The sequence below is a fragment of the Gekko japonicus genome, unplaced genomic scaffold, assembly GCF_001447785.1.
Source record: "Gekko japonicus isolate JY-2015 unplaced genomic scaffold, Gekko_japonicus_V1.1 scaffold4235, whole genome shotgun sequence".
Classification (NCBI taxonomy): Eukaryota; Metazoa; Chordata; class Lepidosauria; order Squamata; family Gekkonidae; genus Gekko; species Gekko japonicus.
This window is the reverse complement of record NW_015175500.1, coordinates 29,651-56,322: the sequence shown is the minus strand read 5'-3', so window position 1 is coordinate 56,322 and position 26,672 is coordinate 29,651. Positions and strand designations below refer to the sequence as shown.

Below are 26,672 nucleotides of genomic sequence, written 5' to 3'. Positions count from 1 at the left end.
AGCGGGGAATCAAACCCAGTTCTCCCAGATTAGAGTTCGCGCTCCTAACTGCTACACCAAACTGGCTCGCTGATATCCACGCTCAATCTCAAAGCCCGCCGAAAAGCCGAGAGCAGATTGTTAACCCAAGCTCTGTACAGGGCTCTGAGCTTCTAGGAGGAAAGGTCGGATACAGATGTGATAAGCAGGTGTGATAAGCTTCGGGGGGGGGGGGAAGAAACAACAATCTAGGAAGCCAACCTAATGGACAATTAACTCACCAGCCATTTAAAGAACCCTTCACTTGTTCACCAAGTTAAAGGTCCAAAGTATATCCATATATGACAATAGCACTACAGATAAGATTAGAATTTCAACAGCCAATCCACATGCAAAAGGACCTCCTCAGGAAACAGGAAACCTCCTCAGGAAACAATCCATATACAAAAGAACCTCCTCAGGAAAGCTCCTCCATGAGCATGTTCACAGCCTGGGGAACTCCTACAGGATAATGACTCAGCCCTACCCCCACCTTCCTGAGTAGATATACATTACCATTTTCTTCGCACTTTGACACAGAGAGTACTCCATCTTTCTGTGTTATACCTCTGAGGATGCCAGTCACAGTACTGGCAAAACGTCAAGGTCCTACGTGGCCAGGACCACGGCCATACAGCCCGGAAAATCTACAACAGCTAATGAACTCTGGCTGTGAAAGCCTTTGACAACTTATATCTGTAGTTTTATGAAAACTGCTGGCATATTGAACAGCTGCTGATCAACACGCAGGACAACAAAGTCTGCCGCTGCCTTTTCCAGATCAAATCTCAAAAAATAAGGTCTACACTGCAGGCCAGTCTGTTCAACAGAGCCCCTTGGCAGTCATCTTCTAAAATAAGGGGCACCTGTCTGGAGTCAAAATGCCGCAGGGACCAAAAGGCAGCCTTGACATGGTTATGGTGAATGTCTGGAAACTCTATTGCTGATACCAAGTCAGTCACGACAGAAGACAATGTCGTGAGCCTTCCAAAAGAATCTCCAAAAGAAGTATTTCTTTGAAGACTTTCCCATTGTGTGTGTTTTTTTAAAAAAAGTGCTTCTAAAATTTCTGCAGGCAAAATCTGCTCATCTTTTTTTTTATTGTTATTTGAGCAATGCTATAATCCCTGTCCAAGGCCTGGCAGCTCACCATGAGTGATATTTCAGCACCGTGAATGACCATTCCTTCATGCAAGGCAAAAATTATCAAGGACGCGAGATCAAAGGAGGTTTTTTTCTGGATTGGCGAATGCGTTTATTTTCCGTTAATCAGAACCCCCCTCCCCCTCCTTCCTTTGGTTCGGCATGAAAAGTGGTTAGGCAGGATACGACCAGGGCTACCTCGGGCCAATCGCTTGTCCGCCTTTACAGTTTCTGCAAAGGGCACTTGAGAACTTTGGAGTTTTAGAATCAGATAACTAAAGGAATGGGACAGCTTTTTAAACTAGGGGACACTTGGGTTTCCGAGGTTCTCTACACAAGGGGTCCCCAACACGGTACCCACCGAGTGCTCTTTGAAAGTGGGGGGGGGGGAAGATGGGGCTTTTGCCCAGTGACTGAGCACCGGAGACTGGATTGGCTCTGAGGATTTTTAAAGATGGTGCTTTGGCAGCAGCCTGCTACCACAAGACAAGGATCTTCAGTGTGCAACTCTTGTCATACAAGTCTTATGTGGCAAGAGTTTTCTGAAGCTAGAAAGTTTGATTGCAACATACGCTACCTTCTGATTTTTTTTCTTCATCTTCCTTTTCTCTTTCTTCTTTTCTAAGAACTGTTCCCACGGAGTCAACTGGTCCTTTCCTTCCAGCTTATGTCTTACCATTTCCTCAGCGGTTTCTTTAAGTCCTAGGGTCAACCAGAAAAAAAACACGTTGTCTGGACAGCAATGAATTAAGACCTGTACTTCTAAAAGCTTTGTGAGAGGAGATGCGCCACACCCACTGTTGCAACAATAAGTTGGGGGGAAATTACTGTATGAATACTGATGTAGGGTCAAACGAACTTCCACGGAGCTGATCTCAAAGAGAGCCAGTTCGGTATGGTGGTTAGGAGCGCGGACTCTAATGTGGGAGAACAGGGTTTGAATCCTCGTTCCTCCACATGCAGCCAGCTGGGTGACCTTGTGTCAGTCACAAGTTCTCTCAGAGCTGTTCTCTCACAAGCAGTTCTCGAAAGAGCTCTCTCAGCCCCACCGACCTCACCGGCAGTGTTCCCTCTAAGCTGAGTTAGTGTGAGCTAGCTCACAGTTTTTCAAACCTCAGCTCACACATTTTTGTCTTAGCTCAGGAAGGATGGCTCCAGAGCAAACTAATTAAGCAGGAGCCAAATTGCTCGCTCACACCTTTAATGCCAGTAGCTCACAAAGTAGAGTTTTTGCACACAAGTCTCCTCCACAGCTTAGAGGGAGCATTGCTCACAGGGTGTCTGTTGTGGGGAGGGGAAGGGGAAGGAGATTGTAAGCCGCTCTGAGACTCCAAGTGAAGGGCGGGGTATAAATCCAATCTCTTCTTCTCTTCTTCTTCTTCTCCATGCTTACCAGGCAGGGAGGACCACCCCTCATTGCCTCCCCAGGACCCGATCTGCTGAATTCTATCTTATCACCTTTCCCATTCAATACATACATGAGGTCATGGAGAAAAAGGAGGAGGAGGAGGTGGAGACTGGATTTATACCCCGCCCTTTGCTACCCAAAGGAGTCTCAGAGCGGCTTACAAACTCCTTTCCCTTCCCCTCCCCACAACAGACACCCTGTGAGGTAGGTGGGGCTGAGAGAACTCTTGACAGAAACTGCTCTTTTTCAAGAACACCTCTGACCAGAACTATGGCTTGCCCCAAGGGCATCCAGCAGGGACAAGTGGAGGAGTGGGGGAATCAAACCCGGTTCTCCTAGATTAGAGTCTGCGCACTTCACCACGACACCAAACTGGCTGGAGTTTGAAATGACCAATAGGTGGCTAGTTCACAGTTCTCTTTCCCATCTAGACCAACCCTGTTCAGGTCTACTCTTGTTTTTCATCTCCTCTACAGCCTACAAAAAAGCCTGGATTACATTTTATACTGGGGTTAAGAGTGTCAGACAGGTATCTGGGAGACCCGGGTTCAAATCCCAAATCATGCCATGGAAACCCACTGGGTGACCTTGGGCCAGTCACACACTCTCAGCCTAACCTACCTCACAGGGTTGTTGTGAGGATAGAATGGAGGAGACGAGAACAAAGTAAGCTGCTTTGGATCCCCACTGGTGGGGTAAAAATGAATTAAATACATACATTTTGCTCAAATCAATGGGCTAGTCAACACTTTAAAAAGTTTCTAGTCCTTTTGATGGAAAGACAGACACAAAACTGAGTTCGATTAACTGGTGACATATGAAGAACCACAACGAATTGGGAAGCTTACACAGTAATGGGGTGGTATGCACATATAATTCATTTTAAAGCCTCTTCAGTTTCTCCAAGTAAGACTTTTATTTATACACTCTTTTTTCCCACATGAGCGACCAATTTCACTGGAGAAAAAGATGACACATTCATAATGCCTTCTTATTTATTATACCTTAATAGCTGCTTTGGTAATAGAAGAGCACTTCATAAATTAGAAACAGAGGACTTCCGGTAGAAAAGGAAACCCAAGATTCAAAGCTTTGAAAGTAATCTGATTACCCTAAAAAAATATTTGTTAGCATGACTATGGAAACTGCCGAAACCCACACCAATAAATCATTCTGAAGTGGACGGTACTGGGGAAAAGAATGAAACAAGTCAAACAATTATCTTCTAATTTGCTTGAATTTATCAAGTGGCTTCATAAACTGCTTTATATCGAGCAGCTGTAAGAACTGATAGTTGGAATTGTTGACTGTAGAACTATGACGATGGCCTTTCTTCAGTGATCATGTGGTGATGGCCGAATAAGATGTTTTTCTTCAAAGGAATAAGGTTATGTGGAGGATAAGTCTATCAATGGCTACTAGCCATGGTGACTGAGGGGAACCTCCACGTGAAGAGGCACTAAACCTGTGAATCCCAGAGCCATGAGGCAACATCAGGGGAAGGCTCTGGCCTCTGTTGTTGGCCTTCCAGAGGAACTGGCTGGCCACTGTATGAGGCAGGAGGCTGGACTGGATGGACCTTCCCTGATCTGATCCAGCAAGGCTCTTCTGATGTTCTTACAGATAGATTCATGGAGGATGTCTATTAATGGCTACTACCCATAGTGACAGAGGGGAACCTCCATATCCAGAGGCACTGAACCTCTGAATTCCAGAGCCAGGAAGCAACATCAGGGGAAGGCCTTGGCCTCTGTGGCCTGTTGTTGGCCTTCCAGAGGAACTGGTTGGCCACTGTGTGAGGCAGAATGCTGGACTGGATAGACCTTCACTGTTCTGATCCAGCAGGGCTCTTCTGATGTTCTTATAGATAGATTCATGGAGGATGTCTATTAATGGCTACTACCCATAGTGACAGAGGAGAACCTCCATATCCAGAGGCACTGAACCTCTGAATTCCAGAGCCAGGAGGCAACATCAGGGAAAGGCCTTGGCCTCTGCGGCCTGTTGTTGGCCTTCCAGAGGAACAGGTTGGCCACTGCATGAGACAGGATGCTGGACTAGATAGACCACTGGTCTGATCCAGCAGGGCTCTTCTGATGTCCTTATGTGCTGAACTATACCATGAGGGAGTACTAAAAAAGAAAAAAAACTAGTTTTCAAGATCTCTTATTCAGCTGTGTAGAAAACAGAATCAGTTGCTCCATCTGGAAAAGTCGGGCTTGGAGGGTAACAGAGCTTTTTCATGAAGCCAGAAAGAGATTCAACTCCCCCCCCAAAGATTAGATTCTCTTAGAAACTGCTGCCCAAACCGTTTCCAAGTAATGAAACGGTTTGTCTGAGGGGGCTGAACAGTACATAGCTGAAGAAACAAAAAGAGCCGCCTGCTTTCAACAGAGCTTATGGTTACAATATGCACATGTTCACTGATTAAAAAAACAAGCCATCAAAAAAAAATCTCTTATTCATCTGTGAAGAAGTTCAAACACAGCAACGAGCCATACTGGACACCTCAGAATGTTCTTTAGCACACGTAAGATTCAGTTACTTTTCCCCTCACAGAACTGGGATTTTTTTTGGTTTCGCCTACCAAAGACAAGAAAGACACTGTTGGGGAAATGGGAGCCATGAACTCCAGAGCAAAAAATAACCCTGAGGAGAAAAATACATATGCTGTTTATTATTATTTTTTTCCTCCACATGGAGAGCGTTTCACAAAAATAGTTCTCCACATGAGACTGAGGCGGTAATGCCATAGTAAACCTCTGCCACCTCACAAGAGACAGACGGCCATCATGTGGCCGTCCGATCTGGCGCCCGTTCTTTGAAACGCGTGCCATAATTCGACACGTCCAACTTTTCAGTTTAATGACATTATAGGCAAATCATTATCCCAGGTAAGTAGTGCGTGTGTCATTCCCCTCAAGCTTGGCATCCCCTTCCTTTGTTCCACAGTGACATTTTTAATACCAATATTAGGCCAATAGTGCCACCTACTCTTTTGAAGTAATCTAAACAGTAATTCACATTTTTAAAAGGGTTCTTTCAACATATAATTTAAAAGCTATGCACGGTATTTCTGGCCTGGTCCATTTAAACTGATCAGTTTCATCTCTTAAGGGCTCCCTCCCCCTCCCAAAAAAAACACAACACCCCTCCAAACACAACACATTCTCATAACAGAGAAGCCAATGTTGGATCATGCCAGTGGCCCATCTAGTCCAACACTCTGTCACACAGTGGCCAAAAATACCAGGGGCCATCAGGAGGTCCAGCAGTGGGGCCAGGACACTAGAAGCCCTCCCACTGTTGACCCCCCCCCAAGCACCAAGAATACAGAGCATCCCTTGCCCCAGCCTTAAGGACCTAAGAACATAAGAGAAGCCGGTGTTGGATCAGGCCAAAGGCCCATCCAGTCCAACACTCTGTCTGTCACACAGTGGCCAAAAATACCAGGTGCCATCAGGAGGTCCAGCAGTGGGACCAGGACACTAGAAGCCTTCCCACTGTTGCCCCCCCCCCGAGCACCAGGAAGACAGAGCATCCCTTGCCCCAGACATAAGAACATAAGAGAAGCTAATGCTGGATAAGGCCAATGGCCCATCCAGTCCAACACTCAGTGTCACACAGTGGCCAGAAATACCAGGGGTCATTAGGAGGTCCACCAGTGGGGCCAGGACACCAGAAGCCCTCACACTGTTGCCCCCCCCCCCAAGCACCAAGACAGAGCAAGTCAAGCAAGTCTGTTTCCTGCTACACAGAGCAAGGCCATGGCAAACCACTTCTGCTCATCTCTTGCCTTGAAAACCCCACAAGGGATTGCCAAAAGTCGGCTGCGACTCTGTAGCACTTAATTATTATTATTATATAGTTAATTTCCTTGCATACTTCCTCTCTGCCAAAGCCAGCAGTTTGACAGGTTATGCTTTTTTTGTTAATTAGGCCTTATCTAAAGGTGTGGTAGAATTCCTCCCTGTCCAGCGGAAGGATGGAAGTTTCCTCAAAAGTTTAATTCTTCGTTCTCCCTAGAAGACATTTGCCTGAGGTGTCAGAAAGTGGCTGACTCCATCTTAAATAATTTGAAATGGGTTGAGATAAAAGACTCTTGGAATCATCAATATATCTAATTCTCGATGTGGCCCCCACTGTGGATAATCCAAAGACTGGGGCCATGGATCGACAAGAGAAATCCTGCTAATAAACATGAGAGAAGGTTTGCAGCAAAATATATTATCACCATCATCGCACTTGTATCTTTAGGAAATGAATACCCTCAGCAGTGGCCATTGTGGGAGTTGCTAGGCAACCAGAACAGTATTGCCAGCATTGAAGCCTGGGTTTCTGTCTGTAAATGGCAGGGAGAGGGGGCAGGGCCTTTTCCAGGGTTGTGTTCACCTTGGAGAGAGGACTCATTACGGCCAGACAGCCCCAGCTGGCTCGCTATTGTTTAACAGAAGCCACCCCATGAAAGCCAGGGTTGTGTAAAGATTGGAGGTTCAGACTAGGATCTGGGAGACCCAGGTACGAATCCTCATTTTGCCACTGGGTGACCTTGGGCCAGTCCCATACTGTCACCCTAACCTACTTAATAGGGGTGCTGTGACGATAAAATGGAGTCTTTGGTACCCTTTGGAGAGAAAGGTTGGGTAACAGGGCTCTTTTTGTAGCAGGAACGCCTTTGCATATTATGCGACACACCCCTCATGTAGCCAATCCTCCAAGAGCTTACAGAGCTCTTCTTACAGGGGCTACTCTAAGCTCTTGGAGGATTGGCTACATTAGGGGTGTGTAGCCCAGGGCTCTTTTTGTAGCAGGAACGCCTTTGCATATTAGGCGACACACCCCTAATGTAGCCAATCCTCCGAGAGCTTACAGAGCTCTTCTTACAGGGGCTACTGGAAGCTCTTGGAGGATGGGCTACGTTAGGGGGGGGTTGCCTAATATGCAAAGGAGTTCCTGCTACAAAAAGAGCCCTGGGTATAAATGAAGTTAATAAATAATAAAGATAGCTGAAGATAGGGGGGAAACACAGAAAAGGTAGGTTGGCTGGTGGGTGAGAAGGAGAGAAGGAAGCCAAGAGAGGGAAGAGGATACAGGAGCTTCGGAGGTCTTTGTGTGTGTTCCACTTTATTATTTTGCCTGCTTTAGAAGTATTTTCTTCCATTTAACGCCAATGGCCCAAGTGAATGCTGGCTTTTACAAAGAAATAAAGGTTACTTAACTGATGCAGGAAGGAGAAGTTTAACTATGAGTGTTACTGAAACACCACTGTGCAAACGGCCACGCTCATTGGGAACCTCTGCCACACACAAAGGCCTGCGAGGGTCAGTAGCTGACAACCCACTTCACTTAAGGGTGTGTGTGTGTCATCTTGACTACAAAAGTAATAGCCAAGAGGTGCTCTTAGTTTCTGTTGAAAACAAACTTGGATAGACCTTCTGTCTCAAATATTTTTTTTACTCAGACACGTCAGCGATTCAAATCTCAGCAGAATATATTAGCAAACATCGAGTCTGAAAGCTTAGCCTTAGACAAATATTTAAATATTTTTGCTAGGACATTCTGAATGGAGAATTAAATAAAGCCATGCCAGTTCCTGTTGAGGGATTATTGCATAGTTCTACAGATGATTTGAAGCTGACTGGTACTAGAAAGGGAAAAGACTTGAAGAATTAACACTGCAAGTAATAGAAGCAGCCCACCTGGAACCCACTTAATCTCCATTTCCATATCCGTTTCTTGATGTTTCTTCTCTTTCTCCTGGATACTCTGAAGGAGTTCTCTGTATTTTGCAATTTGCTCTTCTTCGTCTTTGTGATGATGCTTGTGTCCAGCAAGGTCTGCTGACGGCGTTATAACCTCCTCTGTAAAGAAGAGGGGGGGACCCCAGAAACCATGAGAACCTCAAAATAGGCATAGTTGTTTTAAGCAATATGGCTGGGACAGACAAACAAAAACATCCAAGAAACAGGCTGGAGGTTCTGTTCCGTGTTAGACCACAATGATCCCCAAACCATCCTCGGACTGCATAGTAATTGTGTCACAGCAAGTGCAGAATTTGGTCAAACAGAGTCTTCCCTGGTTATACAGATCAGTGCATTCCTGGACATAATCTTATGCTCGGAAATGAATTAAGATAAGGAACCCCTTTCCACGAACCTGTTCACTTCTTTCAGAGACAGAACAACTAATTTTCACGTCAGTCTTGACGATCACACTCTTAAATGGAGCTGTTTACCTTGCTCCTGGTAGTCACTGATTACAGGTTGGAACCACACTAACGTTTAAGAACACAAGAGATGCCATGTTGGATCTGGCCAATGGCTCATCCAGTCCAACATTCTGTGTCACACAGTAACACAGTCAGACACAGTCATTTTCATCCACCTCTGTGGGAAAATACCCAAAATGTTTCCTGAAACCCTACTTCTGGGGGTCCCCTCTCCCCCAAGAACAGTCCTTGTGCCTTTGGGCCCAGAAACATCTAGTCTGGATCCAAGCTATCTTCTTCAGTGAGGGGAGGAGCGGAGGAGATTGGATTAATACCCCGCCCTTCACAACTCAAAGGTGTCTCAGAGCGGCTTACAAACTCCTTTCCCTTCCCCTCCCCACAACAGACACCCTGTGAGCCAAGCCCATCAAAAAGATAATCTCTGAAGTGGCAGAACAGTAAGGAATGCAAGAACAATCCACAGAAGAGGCCCAGTCAGAGGCCAAATTCTAACACGTGAGGCCGTGCCGACGAACAGCACCAGCAACTAGAGATCGGTTTTCCATTTCATTTAAATTTTTGATACTTTTGACCAGATCAAGCCCTCTGTATAGCCCCACTATCCCTTCACTCCAAAGAGTTGCGCCATACAGCAGCTGCACTCCTATTCTTGCTGCAGAGACTGAAATGGCTGCCGGAATAGACTGCCCACCAGTCATAATAGAAGAATCGTGGAATGACTGTGGCGGGTGGTGTCGTAGTTAAAGAGTATTGGACTAGGAATTAGGAGACCCAGGTTCGAATCTCCACTCTGTTATGGAAGCCTGCTTGGGTGACTTTGGGCCAGTCACACTGTCTCAGCCTCATCTACCAATTTGGTGTAGTGGTTCAGTGCGCGGACTCTAATCTGGGAGAACTGGGTTTGATTCCCCACTCCTCCACTCGCATCTGCTGGATGACCTTGGGCGAGCCATAGTTCCGTCACAGCTGTCCTTGAAAAAGAGCAGTTTCTGTCAGAGCTCTCTCAGCCCCACCTATCTCCCAGGCTGTCTGTTGTGGGGAGGGAAAGGGAAAGGAGTTTGTAAGCCGCTCTGAGACTCCTTCGGTAGTGAAAGGCTGGGTATAAATCCAATCTCCTCCTCCTACCTCACAGGGTTGTTGTGGGAATAAAGAGGAGGAAAGGGGAATGCTGTAAGCCGCTTTGGGCTCCACTGGGGAGAATGGTGAGGTATACAAGAAGTGACCACTGTGGGGTGTGGGGGGGGGAGGTATTTGTGAGTTTCCTGCATTGTGCAGGGGGTTGGACTAGATGACCCTGGAGGTCCCTTCCAACTCTTATGATTCTATAAATTAAAGATTTACCACTTTTATATACAATATCTGCAAGTGTTTTGTGAACACATGCGAGTAAATACAGAACATTCTTTCCGTCTATGGCAGCTTTTACATTTTTAGTCAAACTGCTGAGGTTTGTTTTCCCCCCCTCCCCTGTTTGTGCTCGATGCCACAATAAACACACCGCTCGGAATTCTGTCGTGTGCCTTATAGCTCAATGGGTAAAACATCAGGAATCTGTTAAAGGAATGGCTGAGTACCGTTCTGTTGAAAGCTGATTTTTTTTTGAAAACGTTATTAAAGTCCAAAACTTTCCAGGTTGAAAATACGCCAGCCCGCGCCTGGCCTGGTGACACAGCTTAAACCGGGATTTTTAACTGCCGCTGAAAGGGGCACTTACGTGTCGCCTGCGGGATCGCAATGAAAACAAAGACAGGGAAAAATTACAAGACTTTTAACTCAGAGCACTAAGTTATAATGCTTCGGTCTAATGGAGAGGGCGAATTTGGGGGGGGGGTTTGGTATGAAGAGGGTGGTGGCTACAAGCATGGATGGCTTCAAGAGGGAATTAGATAAGCATCTGGAGCAGAGGTCCATTGGTAGCTATTAGCCACAAGGTATAGATAGGGACTCCGGGGCAAGTGACGATCTGTATTTTTGGTGCTGGGGGGGGGGTCAACAGTGGGAGGGCTTCTAATGTCCTGGCCCCACTGGTGGACCTCCTGATGGCACCTGGTATTTTTGGCCACTGTGTGACACAGAGTGTTGGACTGGATGGGCCATTGGCCTGATCCAACATTGGCTTCTCTTGTGTTCTTATGCCTTATTTCTTTTTGTCCGTCCTGAACCTACTGCCCATCAGCTTCAATGGATGCCTTTGAATCTGGCCTGGTGGCTAAAAACGATTTCCCCGACACCACCTTCATTTAGTTAAGCCCCACTTTGGATCAGCTGATACAACTACTCAAACGGAAGTGATGGGAAACCTTGAGATTAGATGGCCGCGATGTGCCTTACTTGGGGCTGCCTTTGGTGACATTTCAATCCAGAACATGTAGAGGAAGAAGAGGAGGAGATTGGATTTATACCCCGTCCTTCACTCGAAGTCTCAGAGCGGCTTACATTCTCCTTTCCCTTCCCCTCCCCACAACAGACACCCTGGGAGGTAGGTGGGGCTGAGAGAGCTCTGAGAGGACTGCTCTTGAGAGAACAGCTCTGACAGAACTAGGGCTTGCCCAAGGTCACATCAGCAGCTGCAAGTGGAGGCGTGGGGAATCAAACCTGGTTCTCCCAGATTAGAGTCTGCACACTTAACCACTGCACCAAACTGGATCTTGATAGTTTACCTGGAGTGTGATGGTTTACCCGGAACTAATCTCTTTGCACAAAATAGCCCACATTTTGAACAAGATCCAACCAATTTATGCACATTTAAATTTCACAGATTTCAATGGGAGTATTAAGTACTTGTCTGTAACTACTCCGTTTGAAATGAATGGAACTTAAGAGCTTAATTTTGGTTGGATCGTTCCTTATTTTCTTTTACAAATGGATACAAAATGGGCACTGTCTTTGGAAAAAACAAAACATTAACCAAGAAAAATCTGGAAGAGGGCATTGCCAAAGGGGGGGGAGAAAGTAGATTATTAGACCTGGCGTCCCTACTTAATGGAGCTGTTTCGTTCCTGTGATTCACCTATAATGGCCTTCATTTAGCAAAATGCAAACATCTGAAATCAGCCTTTTATTTAAAAAAAGAGAGATTGGAAACTACTGACCAGAGTTTTCGACCACTTTACTTGCTGTTAAATGAGCATCAGACATGCTCATCCCTGGACTTTAAATAAAAAGAAAACAGATGTGCACAGGACAGCTCCACAAAAGTGAGGGCCAAAGAATCCATAGCAATCTGGTGGTAAGCTGTCACCAGCGTTCCCTCTAAGCTGAGCTAGTGTGAGTTAGTTCACAGTTTTTTAGCCTCCGGCTCACCTATTTTTGCCTCAGCTCAGGAAGGAGGGCTCCAGAGCAAACTATTCTATGCAGCAACCAAACTTTAATGCCAGTCGCTCACAAAGTAGGATTTTTGCTCACAAGACTCCACAGTTTAGAGGGATTGTTGGTTGTAAACCCCTGAGTTTATCTCAGAACGCCTACGACCCTAGGCCAAGGAGGACCACTCCTGAACACCGATGCAAACGGAAGCTTTTAGAAGTGCCACATAAGAAATGCAGATTTAATTTTTATTTAGATAACATTTATCCCACACTCTCAGCTAAGTAGATCAAGATGGGAGGCCGTGTTAGCCTGTCTATAGCAGTAGAAAAGAGCAGGAGTCCAGCAGAACCTGAAAGACTAACAAAATTTGTGGCAGGGGAGGAGCTTTCGTGAGTCACTGCTTGTTTGTTCAGATACCTGAAAGAGATGCCGGTCTCTGAAGAAGTGAGCCATGACTCACGAAAGCTCCTCCCCTGCCACAAATTTGTTTAGTCTTTAAGGAGCTCCGGGACTCTCGCTCTTTTCTACTGTCTCAGTTAAGTAGGCTTTTGAAACAGAATACTTAAGTAAAAACACTACTTAACTGAGACAGTAGAAAAGGGTAAGAGTCCAGCAACACTTTAAAGACTAACAAAATTTGGGGCAGGGGAGGAAAAGAAGAAGAGAAAAGATTGGATTTCTACCCTGCCCTTCACTACACAAAGGAGTCTCAGAGCAGCTTACAAACTCCTTTCCCTTCCCCTCCCCACCACAGACATCCTGTGAGGTAGGCGGGGCTGAGAGAAATCTTGACAGAAACTGCTCTTTTTCAAGAACTACACTGTTACAAGCACGTTCTGAGCATTTTCGAAAAAAGGACAAGTTTTGATGCTCAATGTGTGTGTGTGGCTTTTTTTTTGTAAAAAGAAAAAGCCTGGCAGGAACTCATTAGCATAATAGGCCACACCCAAGAGCAGACACTCATTAGCATATTGGGCCACACCCGGCAACACAGCTCATTAGCATATTAGGCCACACCCATGCTTTCCCTTGGTGGGGAGCCCGGGCAAGCCCCCCCTTGAAGGGAGGGGAAGACAGCTTAAACTGCCTTCCCTTGGCTTGCCTGGGCGCCCTGCAGTTGCAGAGAGCCCAGGCAATCCGGCCCTTGGGCAGGCCAGAGAAGGCACGGGGAGGCATTTAAATACCTCCCCGATCCTTCCAGCCCCCCCCCAACCCACCATCTCAGAGTTGCGGGGGGGGGGTTGCTCTCCAGGCCTTCCCTCTGTAGCCAGGCACGCAGAGGTTTTGGCTGTCGTGGGCGTGGCCAGCTCTGAAGCCAGCCGGAACTCCGTTCCTGTGCGTTCCTGCCCCGAAATAGCCATATACAGGGTTATTTTGGGGCAGGAACACACAGGAACGGAGTTCCGTCTGGCTCCTGAGTTGGCCACGCCCAGCAGGAACTCATTAGCATATAGGCCACACCCGATAGCAGAAACTCATTAGGATTGGCTACATTAGGGGTGTGTGGCCTAACATGCAAAGGAGTTCCTGCTACAAAAAAGCCCTGGGTTTTGACAACAAACAAGGTAAACAGAATAAGGGAAAGGTGGGTGTGGCTGGATGACCACACCTCTGGTAACACAGGGGTGCAGCCTAACGTGCAGTTAATCCCAGTTCTAGCAGTTTAAAACTCATGCTTTTTCTGTTAGGTTAGAAATTCAGACCACATATTCAAACATTGCCTGAGAGTCAGATGCAAAAATTACTATAAGGGTGATTTGCAGAGAGCCGGGGCGGGGATGTGGGGGGACACACACACACACGCAAGAAAGCAATCGCTGCATCCCAAGACAGCCTGCTTAGGGAGAATTCCTGACCGCTTTGAACATGAGCATGTTCACAAGAGTTCTCTTCTTCAGACCACTGGTGAGTGGACACACATTCCCTCAGGAATGCATTTAAAAAGCAGGGCGACTCGGTCCCTTAACCAAACCCTCCGTTTTGTAGGTTTTAAATCTGTCTGTGTGATTTGCTAAACTGGACTGCAGTTTCATTTAGCGAGAGATTGGGGATTTTTAAAAACCCTAAAAGCTTCATTATTGAGAGAGTGACTACTTATTTAAGTCTCTCATTTGGGAGAGAAAGGAAAAGAAAGAGATTTGTGAACTAGCTTTTCGCTCCCGCGCTGCACAGAACACGGGCAGTTAGACGTACCCTCTTCCTCGCTGGACGAAGCCAAGTAAGCTTGGAAGTCCATGTCCAGCAGTTCGTCTCTCCTAAAAGTTCTGCTCAGGGACGTGACTCTTTCGTGATCCGTCTCATCCCAAGTGATGTCCACCTTAAGGGAGAGCAAAAGAGAACTCTGTTAGATCGTGCATTCTCAACACACTTTTTGAAACCACATAAAACTAGGAGCTTAAGAGAAGCCATGTTGGATTGAAGAAGAAGAGAAAAAGAGATTGGATTTAAAACCCCACCCTTCACTAATCCTCTAAAATTCTTACAAACAGTAAATTTTCTTTCTGTCTTCCTTGTACTAATATTGGATTGTAGACAAATAGCATAAAGGTCACAAATCTGCATTCTTGTACTAATATTGGATTGTGCTATTTTTATGCTTTATGCTGTTTGTCTACAATCCAATATTAGTACAAGGAAGACACAAAGAAAGTTTACTGTTTGTAAGAACTTTAGATGACTGGACTGTGCTTGTCAACACTAAGAACATAAGAGACGCCGATGTTGGATCAGGCCAAAGGCCCATCTAGTCCAACACTCTGTCACACAGTGGCCAGAAATACCAGGTGCCATCAGGAGGTCCACCAGTGGGGCCAGGGCACTAGGAGCCCTCCCACTGTTGACCCCCCCAAGCACCAAGAAGACAGAGCATCACTTGCCCCAGAGCCCCTATCTATACCTTGTGGCTAATAGCCACTGATGGACCTCTGCTCCATATGCCTATCTAATTCCCTTTTGAAGCCGTCCATGCTTGTAGCCGCCACCCTCTTCATACCACCCCCCCCCAAATTCGCCCTCTCCATTAGACCGAAGCACCACCACTGTGGAATCATCTTGTGATGTGTATTCTTGTACGAATGTACAGAAATGTATTAGTATTGATCTATTTGTTGAAAATCTATAAAACGGTAATATTATCTTTGTAAATATAGCACGGTTGCCACTGACTAATTTCTACTCACTTATTCCGTGATCTCTTTGGTTATTCTACATTTAAGGATACGTCTACCCATCAAGGTACAATTCTGATGTATTTATTTCCTTCACTGTGTTCTCCCCACACACCCGAATTAAACCCAAACAAATGGTAACCGTTCATTATGCTGTATGCTAATTTACTGCTCACCCTCTGTCTATATGTATGGACTGGCAACTTCCACTCCATTGTATCTGAAGAAGTGGGCGTGCACACAAAGGCTTACACCTTGAATAAAACTTTGTTAGTCTTAAAGGTGCCGCTAGACTCAAGCTTTGTTCTTTCATCTGACAGCATGATAGCCATTAAAGAGCATCTTCCCTTACAGATTCGAATTATATTATACAAACGACTTATGCCAAAACAGACAAGTTGGTCTCAGGAGCACAAACCACCTTCACAAACAGAGGTGCTTAATTCTTTGGGGAAAATAAACTGTGTCCATAAACTGCAAAGCGAGATTTAAAGAAGCCAATTTCAGAATCTGTTCCACATCAAGCTGCTGCTGCTGCTGCTGCTTCTTCTTTTTTTAAACAAGGGGATTAAAATATTTTGTTTTCAAGCACAGAAACATCTTGATCGTGAGTCCAGGGGACGTGCCTGAACGTCCAAGTGCCTTTGGAGTCCTGTACTTCAGCACGCAGATTGAAAAGGAAACAGGGCAACAAAATAAAATCCCTTTGTTAATTTCCATTTCTTCTGATCGTCAGTCGGCATTGTCGATCGTGCCCTGGCATCTGCGTGATGAAAAGACGGGCCCCATCGAATTGCGGGCACTAGCCCGCCCGCCCCCTCGGGGAGGGGGTCTGTAAACAGTTCAGGCCTGGCTTTTGACAACTCCAAGAGCCCTCCCGTCCTCAGCGCAATCACGGCTGTATTTACATAACCGACAAATTAAGAACACGCAAAGCCGAAGCCCTTCTGAAGGGCTAGGAAAACATCATTAAGGTACCTTTGATGTCGCTACGGCAGCAGACGTGAAGAACTTGGGTTTATACGGCGCTCCGTCCGTTTCTGAGGCCACGTCCTTTGGCTCGCCGTCGAATGTCACGTCATCTGGAATAAATCTTGAAAGGCAAAAGAAAAGCAAGTGTTGTTCAAATCGCGTGTCGCACGCCTTCAAAGGGAGAAAACGGCCGTCGCCCCGGTTCCCTTCCAAATAATGCTGTACGCACTGGCCGCCAGATAAACAGGGACCTTGTGGTTCAGGCTAAGTGAGGGAGAGGAGGATGACCCTGTTGCTGAACACTGGGAGTGTTCAGGGCTGTTCTTAGGTTCCTAAGCGATTAAAATGTGGAATTCGCTACCAGAGGATGTAGTGATAGCCACAGGAATAGAAGATAGCTAGATTCATGGCCACGGGCACAGATAGCTGTAAAAGAGGATTAGACAGGTTAATGGAGGAGACATCTATCAATGGCTCCTAGCCATGGTAGCTGAGGGGAACCTCCACATTCAGGGGCACTGAACCTCTGAATCCCATAGCCAGGAAGCAACATCAGGGGAAGGCCTCGGCCTCTCGGCCTTGTTGTTGGCCCTCCAGAGGAACTGGTTGGCCACTGTGTGAGGCAGGAGGCTGGACTAGATGGACCAGTAGTCTGATCCAGTAGGACAGCTCCAGTGCAAATGGTTACGTTCCTTTTATTGGTGCTGAACTGAAGAAGACGGAGAACAACCTTCACGAGCTGGAACACATAATAAGGCCTTGGAGGACGCAGGCCTGACCTCGGCCTTTTCTTTGCAGGCATGAAGTTGGAACGTCAGTCCCCGACATCTCCTGGATAGGCGGAGGTAGGAGGGAGGACAGTTCCGTGCTACCAGCTTCACTCTCTTGATGGTGCTCTGCGTCTACCCTAGGATCGGCTGGCTACACGGACTCTAGACCTGCAACAGGTGGAGCAGAGGTCCATCAGTGGCTATTGGCCACAAGGTATAGATGGAACACTCTGTCTGGGGCAGCGAGGCTCTATATTCTTGGTGCGGGGGGGGGCAGCAGTGGGAGGGCTTCTGGAGTTCTGGCCCCGCTGGTGGACCTCCTGAGGGCCCCTGGTGTTTTTGGCCACTGTGTGACCCAGAGTGTTGGACTGGATGGGTTCTCTTATGTTCTTATGTCTGGGGCAGTGATGCTCTGTCTTCTTGGTGCTTGGGGGGCAAGAGTGGGGGGGCTTCTGGAGTTCTGGCCCCGCTGGTGGACCTCATGATGGCCCCTGGTATTTTTGGCCACTGTGTGAAACAGGGTGTTGGACTGGATGGGCCATTGGCCTGATCCAACATTGGCTTCTCTTATGTTCTTATGTCTGGGGCAGTGATGCTCTGTCTTCTTGGTGCTTGGGGGGCAAGAGTGGGGGGGCTTCTGGAGTTCTGGCCCCGCTGGTGGACCTCATGATGGCCCCTGGTATTTTTGGCCACTGTGTGAAACAGGGTGTTGGACTGGATGGGCCATTGGCCTGATCCAACATTGGCTTCTCTTATGTTCGTAGGTCCTTAAGGTATAGACAGGAACTCTCGGTCTGGGGCAAGTGATGCTCTGTATTCCTGGTGCCTGGGGGTGGGGCAACAGTGGGAGGGCTTCTAGTGTCCTGGCCCCACTGCTGGACCTCCTGAGGGCACTGGTATTTCTGGCCACTGTGTGACACAGAGTGTTGGACCGGATGGGCCATTGGCCTTATTCAACATTGGTGTCTCTTTTATTATCTCTCTCTCTAATCTATCCAATCTATCCTATCCATCTATCTATCCTATCCTTCCATCTATCCATCTATCCTATCCTTCCATCTATCCATCTATCCTATCCTTCCATCTATCCTATCCTTCAATCTATCCTATCTATCCATCTAGCCTATCTATCCATCTATCTATCCATCCATCTATCTATCCGTTGTTCTCCTCATGCAAGATTTCCGCCAGTTTCTTTTCTCTACCTGCAAAATCCTCACAGGCAGCTCAAGTTTCTGACGTCCCCCTGGGGCTGAAGTCTGGGGTGGGGAGGTACAGCAGGCTATAGTAGGAGGGGGACGGCCTGTGGGTCAGTGGAAGAATATCTGCTTGGCATGCAGAGTGTTCCAGGTTCAATCCCCGCTATCTCCAGTTAAAGCAGGAGGTGATGTGAAAGACCTCCGCCTGAGACCCTGGAGCGCCACTGCCAATCTGCGCAGACGATACTGGCCTTGCCCGAGTCTGAGCAGACAGTACTGACTTTGATGGACCAGGGGTCTGATTCGGTATAGGGCAGCTTCATGTGTGTTCATGTGTCCAAGAGGAAGAGAGGACCACGTTGGGCCCCACTCATCTGGGGGAGAAATGGGGGCTTGGGAATGTTTTAAACAAAGACGCTTTCCATTCCGTGAGTGACGCTACTCTCGTGGCCCATGGAACCCATCCCGTCGTGCGCAATTTGGTATTTTCACTTCTTTTAGCCCTCTTCATGCTTTACAAAGCACAGAAGGCAATAATGTGGCATTTGTTTGGCAGTTTGGCATAACTTGAAATTAGTTTGCAGCAAACCTTGCTGAAAGGTGAAAGTTAAGGCTTTGTTGAGAGGGCAAGTTCAGACTGAAGATACATTTAACTCTCGGCTGCATCTAACCTGCGGGAGAACGGCAGATCAGGAGAACCAGCGACCCTCTGAGAATTCCTAACGTGAGGTTAAGGATTTATGAGAACGTTTTCACCACCTGAGGGTGAGCTATTTTGGAATCCGCCCCCCCTTTGGCCGGCCAAATCTCTCTGACCCCCCCCCATCTATGCCGACGGAATTTGTAATTATGCCTCTCCCACCCCTAGCCTCCCAGCTGTAGAAGGAGAGATAAAATCTTCCCTACCCTCTTCTCAGACATTGGTCTGGTTTCAGCTCCAGATTCATTCTCCCTGTTGTACTACTGATGTAGTACTATTTATTATTGAATAAGCTGTAATGTTGAGTTTTCCTGCCATGTTAGATGCTGGCCCAACCGTCAGTTGACCAATCTGGACTGGGCTCCCAACTGACCAGGTGGCCAAGGTTCTGAGCCGACATCACAAGTGGGTTCTGGATTTGTTCTCTGGGGAAGAATCCATCCCTACTGATGTTGCCTTGGCAACCCACATAACTGGAAGAAAACAGATTTCAACACCTAAGGCTTGAGGGGAATCAACGTGGTGTCAACTAAAACTGGTCAGAAGGATTGTGATGTGTGCAGGTAGTTGAGGACCACACTAGAGAGCTTTAGGAGGGTGTGTTTTGAGCAGACGTTTTGAGAACGTTGTTGGTACCTCATGACGTCTCATGGAAGTTTGAAATCCTGGAATAACTTGGAATAATTAACGGAGAGAAGAGGAACCTGGGGCAATAGAACATGCTACCAAAATTGCAGATAGTGCCAACAAAGAAGTGGAAGTCAAAGTTGGGTTTATCATGACGGAAGCAAGATGCCATGTTTGTCTAAGGGCGGTACAGCAGCACCCAGTGTTCAGAATGCCACTACCATATAAGCATGATATATTTGTGTTGAACTAAATATACAAAGAGTATGAACTGTCGTATACAATCCATGTGTTGACAAGAGAAAGAATGCATGAAGCAGAGTCTCAGCTATGAAAGGTCTTTGAAAACCTGGCAAAAAATGAAGAATAAGAAGAGCCCTGCTGGATCAGACCAGTGGACCAACTATCTAGTCCAGCATCCTGTCTCACACAGTGGCCAACCAGTTCCTCTTAACGGCCAACAACAGGGCATAGAGACGGAGGCCTTCATAAGAACATAAGAAGAGCTCTGCTGGATCAGACCAATGGTCCATCCATTCTAGCATCCTGTCTCACAGTGGCCAACCAGTTCCTCTGGATGGCCATAACAGGTCATAGAGGCTGAGGCCTTCCTTCTGATGTCAAGAACATAAGAACATCAGACGAGCCCTGCTGGATCAGACCAATGGTCCATCCATTCTAGCATCCTGTCTCACACAGTGGCCAACCAGTTCCTCTGGATGGCCGCAACAGGTCATAGAGGCTGAGGCCTTCTTCTGATGTCAAGAACATAAGAACATCAGAAGAGCCCTGCTGGATCAGATCAGTGGTCCATCTAGCCCAGCATCCTGCCTCACCCAGTGGCCAACCAGTTCCTCCAAATGGGCAACAGGGCAGAGAGGCCGAGGCTTTCCCCCGATGTTGCCTCCTGGCTCTGGGATTCAGAGGCTTAGTACCTCTGAATGTGGAGGTTCCCCTCAGTCACCATGGCTAGTAGCCACTGCTAGACCTATCTTCCATGAATCTATCTAATCCCCTTTTAAACCTGTTCATCTTCGTGGTCTTTATGACATATTGGAGTCTATGACATATCTGTTTTATCTGTTTCAGTTTGTTTTAAAGGTGTCGTATGTGTTACCTTTTTGTACACTGCCCTGAGTCCGGTGTTTCCAGGGGAGGGTGGTTTAAAATTGAGATAAGAATAATAATGATGATGATGATAAAGGTTTTATGCAGAAGCAGCTTTGCCGTGTTCTAAAACTGTAGCCAGTGAATTGGCACTGAAGAAGAAGAAGGTTTTTATTGTATTTAGCCATAGGCCATTACAAACCACGAACAGAGAAGAATGCAATAAAACATAGAAAATTGTATAAAATAAGATACAGTCTAAAACATTATAAATCCATAAAACCGAAGTTATAAACAGTTAATTAATTCACAACATACCCACTAAAATCAATATTAGCTAGGAGCAGCGTTGGCCCGTATTTTCCTTGCATCCAAGGCGAATAGAGCCATTCTATTGGATACATCAGCATTGGCATCGGCTAACAAAAATATAATCTTCTCTGGGACTGAGTAAAAGCTTAAGACTGGTAAAATACCAGATAAAATTTTTGACCTAGGCTGGGAATACAATGGGCAATCAAAAATGTAACGGGAGAGATCCTCAATAGCAGAAGAGCCACAAATACATGAACGCTGTGCCTTGGGTGTTCTACTATAGCGGCTGACCAGTACGGCCGTAGGCATTGATTCAAAGCGCAGAGATGTAAAAGCTGCTCTAAGGTTATGGTTATCTATATTAACCAGGTAAGGTGATCTAAAATGATCATTCTTAAATGATTTAAACCAGGTAGCAGACTGTGATTTTAAAATTGAGTGTCTATCTAACAGAGCGTCATGCTTAGATACCATACTCTGAGATCTGAGTTATTTGTTGAAGAACTAAGGAGGTCATCAGGAATGGAATATCTTAGTACATAAGAACATAAGAGAAGCCAATGTTGGATCAGGCCAATGGCCCATCCAGCCCAACACTCTGTGTCACACAGTGGCCAGAAATACCAGTGCCATCAGGAGGTCCACCAGTGGGGCCAGGACATTAGAAGCCCTCCCACTGTTGACCCCATAGTAGTAGGTTACTGAGAAAACAAGAATGATCTAAGTCTTTGGATAGCATTGAATTAGTTGGCACTGAAATCCTCTCCCTCCAGAGGACCATGTGACGCTGACCCCTCCACGAACCCCGAGAGGTGCTTCCATCCCCGTTCCTTCCTCGGCTCCTCTGCGTTCTCTGAAACTTGTGCAGTGAGCCCGTCGAAATTATTCTTCCCTACTTCTGACTTCACTTCGAGAGAAGAGATCGGTGGGCACTACTGGTGACTGGCCCATTAAGACCATGCTTGTGGCGATGGCTCTTTCGGAATCTACTTTAGACTCTCCTCCTTAAGATTTGTTTCTTGGACTAGTGTCCAAGATACATTTATTGGACTCGCGCCCCCCCCCCCCCAAGTCACAGACCCTCGAGGGTTGTCAGGGCAAGAGACGTTCAGAGGTGGGTTTGCCATCGCCTGCCTCTGCGTAGTGGCCCTGGTTTTCTTTGATGATCTCCCATTCAAATACGAACCAGGGCCGACTCTGCTTAGATGACAAGATTGGGTTGTTGCTGTTGTTGTTCAGTCGCGCAGTCGAGTCCGACTCTCCGCGACACCGTGGACCAGATCTTGCCAGGCCCTCCTGTCCTCTGAAGTTGGCTCAATTTCATGTTCATTGCATCTGTGACACTGTCTAACCATCTCATCCTTTGCCGTCCCTGTCTTCTTTGGCCTTCAGTCTTTCCCAGCATCAGGGTCTTCTTCTCCAGTGAGTGCTCCCCTCTCATTGGGTGGCCAAAGTATTTGAGCTTCAGGTTCAGGATCTGGCCTTCCAGGGAACAGTCAGGGTTGATTTCCTTTAGGATTGACTGATTGGATCTCCTTGCAGTCCCGGGGACTCTCAAGAGTCTCCTCCAGCACCAGATTGGGTTAGCCTGGGCCACCCAGGTCAGGGAATGCTCCCATCTGCCCTGCAAACACTAACGTTTCCCTGAGCCCTGCGGAGTATTCGGTACCAGGGCCCTGCCATTGAGACTGAAGTTTTGTCTGACTTTCTGGGGAAATGCAGAATGAAAAGAACCACACAGATCTAGTCTTCGGGGATGGAAGAAGTCTGGCGGTTTGGGGCAAGGGATGCTCTGTATACTTGGTGCTTGGGGGGGGGCAACAGTGGGAGGGCTTCTAGTGTCCTGGCCCCACCCCTGGTATTTCTGGCCACTGTGTGACACAGAGTGTTGGACTGGATGGGCCACTGGCCTGATCCAACACTGGCTTCTCTTATGGTGTTACGGAAATTACGGCAGCTTCGTGGCTAGAGTCATCAAAAACCGGACGTATACCATTCACCACCCTTCACACCACTCTGCTCGTCCCACCTCCAACCAAATAACCAATGAGCTTTAGGCTGATGCAGAAACCCAGGCGAGGCACGAGGCTCAACATTTGCAACTCCCGCTTACACCCTGTTGGGGGTGGGCGCAGAATTCTGCTGTACAAGCTCCCAGGCCCTTGCCATTCACACCTGAGTCCCCTGAAGACACTCGAAGAGTCCCATCGCGCTGGAAACCTTAAGCACTTCCCGTGGCATCAGCACGAGAAGACGCTTAAATCGAATGATTTTTTTAACTAATATTCTAAAAAACATATTTTTTTACATGCCCTGACCTGGGTAGCCCAGCCCAGGGAAGCCCGATCTCGTCAGATCCTGGAAGCTAAGTAGGGCCGACCCCAGCAAGTACTTGGAGGGGAGACCTCCGAAGGATACCAGGGCCGGGATACAGAGGCAGGCAATAGCAAGTCACTTCTCTGAATGTCCACTAGGGGTCGCCAGAGGTCAATCATGACTTCCAGGCACCGGGGATGGAAGAAGTCTGGGGCAGGGGATGCTCTGTATCCTTGGTGCTTGGGGGGGCTCCTGGAGTTCTGGTCCCACTGGTAGGCCTCCTGATGGCCCCTGGTATTTTTGGCCACTGTGTGACAGAGAGTGTTGGACTGGATGGGCCACTGGCCCGATCCAACACTGGCTTCTCTTAGGGTGTTACGGAAATTACAGCAGCTTCGTGGCTGGAGTCGTCAAAAACCGGACGTATACCATTCACCACCCTTCACACCACTCTGCTCGTCCCACCTCCAACCAAATAACCAATGAGCTTTAGGCTGATGCAGAAACCCAGGCGAGGCACGAGGCTCAACATTTGCAACTCCCGCTTACACCCTGTTGGGGGTGGGCGCAGAATTCTGCTGTACAAGCTCCCAGGCCCTTGCCATTCACACCTGAGTCCCCTGAAGACACTCGAAGAGTCCCATCGCGCTGGAAACCTTAAGCACTTCCTGTAGCGTCAGCGCGAGAAGACGCTTAAATCGAATGATTTTTAACTAATATTCTAAAAAAAAAAAAAAATTACATGCCCTGACCTGGATAGCCCAGGGAAGCCCGATCTCGTCAGATCCTGGAAGCTAAGTAGGGCCGACCCCAGCAAGTACTTGGAGGGGAGACCTCCGAAGGATACCAGGGCCGGGATACAGAGGCAGGCAATAGCAAGTCACTTCTCTGAATGTCCACTAGGGGTCGCCAGAGGTCAATCATGACTTCCAGGCACGCATGTACACACACACACACACACACATTAAAATTAAAAAAAATTACACAGGCTGCCCGGTCATTCTACCTCAGGTCCACAAACGAACAGCTGCTCTCGAACTCCAGCCCGTCGCATTCTTCATAAATCTTATTGGCCGTTTCTGCAGAGTCACATTCTACGACGGCGTAGAAATACCTCAGTCGTTTGAACTGGTACTCTCTCAGCGTCTCCTTATAAATGCTGCAGAAATGGAGAGGGCTGAGTCAACGTGACAGAAATTAAGGAGCCGTGAAGGAATGCACCGCAATCTAATCCCTTCATTAGAGCCAGTGGGGCATAGAGGTTCGTGTGTCAGACCAGGATCTGGAAGACCCAGGTTCGAATCCCCAATTCATGGCATCCAAAAAAGAAACAGGGAAACTCTGTTCCACACATGGAACTCACAGATGTTAGGATTCTGCTGTTGGAATCTTTTTTTTTTAAAAAAAAAATTTCATAACACACAAACAAACAAACACAAACGGGGGCATTCCATTCAATGCGCGAATTACATCTGTTACAAATTCACCTTGCCTATTTGTTATAGCTTATATATTCCATTTTATATTATTAAAACAGTAGTTAGAATTCTGCATATCTCAGCAGATTAATACCTTATATGTCCTCAGCAAGTTTTAATACTTCGCAATTTATTTATATCGATCTTCATACCAGTTGTAGAATCTTGAACAGGTATTTCCAAACGTTGTTTCTAGTCGACCTTTCAAAACTAGACTCAATTTATCCATTTCCGCTGTTTCCATAATTTTACCTATAATTTCTTCTTTTGTGGGGGTTTGGGCTGTTGGCCGTAATTTTACCTATAATTTCTTCTTTTGTGGGGGTTTGGGCTGTTGGCTGTGATTCGGGCATCCCCCCCACAGCTAGGGGTCACTTGCATGATGATACAAATCTAGGGCACAATTAACCCGCCAAGAAAGTAGCACTTCAACGAGAGGCGGTGACAATTCCTTCTATGCTTCCCCTTTAAGAGTAGTGTTTGCAGGCAGTCAATGACAGCCTGTCCACAGAGGTCGCTGCACGGAGAACGCCTTGCTCTCCAGGTAAGGACCACACCTCACTTGATTCCCCCAAATCACGAGTAGCAGAAGTGCTTAAGCTAACAAATGCTTCCCTCTTCCAATTTCCAGGACGGAACAGACTACGCATTTCTGCCCTAGCAAGAGCACTGTTAGGCATCCAATGCTGGGGGAAAGCGCCATCTAGTGGCAAAGGACTACTGCAAAATAACTGGTCATTGCAAATTAAGGTGTCTTCCGCACATCAATGGGGTTTTAGCAGCAGTAATGGGGTTTTCACATGGCAGGCTTTCCCACGCCCACCCATGCCCCAACCCCGCCCCCCCTTTCTCTGGGCCACCAAGGCTTTCACGTTTTGGATAAACGATGGCTGAGGGGTGACATGATTGAGATTTATAGGATTATGCATGGGATAGAGCAGGTCGAGAAAGAAATTCTTTTCTCCCTTTCTCACCATACAAGAACTCGTGGGCACTCCATGAAAATGCTGAGCAGTTGGGTTAGAACAGATAATAGGAAGTCCTTCTTCACCCAAAGAGTGATTGACACGTGGAATTCACTGCCACGGGATGTGGCGGCGGCTACAAGCATGGACAGCTTCAAGAGGGAATTAGATAAGCATAATCAGTCAAAAAAAGTCTCCAGACCTTTCCTTTGTGGAGATATAAGGGAAAAGGCATATATTTGCATGAGAAAGAGCTAGAGACTCACTTGTTTAATGAAAGCTAGGCATTCAGAGAAAATCCTACACTTATAATGACAATAGTATATCACTATAACAATATTCTAGTGCTGATTTTTTTTAAAAAGCTCCCCAGTGGTGAGGAGAGGAAATGGCTCTCCTGGGGACAGGTTCGGGGGAAAGGGCTGCCACGGCAGCCAGAAAATCTGGTTTGCCCCCCACACAAAGTGGCCAGCCTGGATCACTGCAGTCTTTCCCAAAGCTTCAGAGCCAAGCAGGTTTGAGAAAAACTGGAAAGAAGATGGGAAAACACCCAAAGGAACATGACTACACCACAATGATTGTGGGGCAGCAGGGGAGAAAAAACTTCGCTTCCCAGAGGCATTGAAACTGGAACACATGACACCACAGGGTATACTTCGCAAGAAGAAGAAGAGGAGATTGGATTTATAGCCCGCCCTTCACTCGGAGTCTCAGAGCGGCTTACAAACTCCCTTCCCGTCCCCTCCCCACAACAGACACCCTGTGAGGTGGGTGGGGCTGGGAGAGCTCTGACAGAAACAGCTCTTTTTCAAGGACAGCTCTTATCAGAACCACGGCTTGGAAGGAAGGAAGGAAGGAGATTGGATTTATACCCCGCACTTCACTTGGAGTCTCAGAGCGGCTTACAAACTCCTTTCCCTTCCCCTCCCCACAACAGACACCCTGTGAG

At 47.1% G+C, this 26,672-nt stretch overlaps 1 protein-coding gene across 1 annotated transcript in view; it reads right to left on the bottom strand.

Moving 5' to 3' along the window:
* The window catches only part of ESF1 (ESF1 nucleolar pre-rRNA processing protein homolog), a 73,473-nt gene that overhangs the window by 25,792 nt on the left and 21,009 nt on the right, over positions 1-26,672 (bottom strand). The window contains exons 6-10 of the mRNA XM_015426006.1: positions 24,287-24,439; positions 16,253-16,367; positions 14,301-14,424; positions 8,269-8,430; positions 1,739-1,863 (exon numbers count right to left, since the gene is read on the bottom strand). Coding sequence (XP_015281492.1) covers positions 1,739-1,863; positions 8,269-8,430; positions 14,301-14,424; positions 16,253-16,367; positions 24,287-24,439 — 679 coding nt within the window. The remainder of the gene's footprint in view (positions 1-1,738; positions 1,864-8,268; positions 8,431-14,300; positions 14,425-16,252; positions 16,368-24,286; positions 24,440-26,672) is intronic.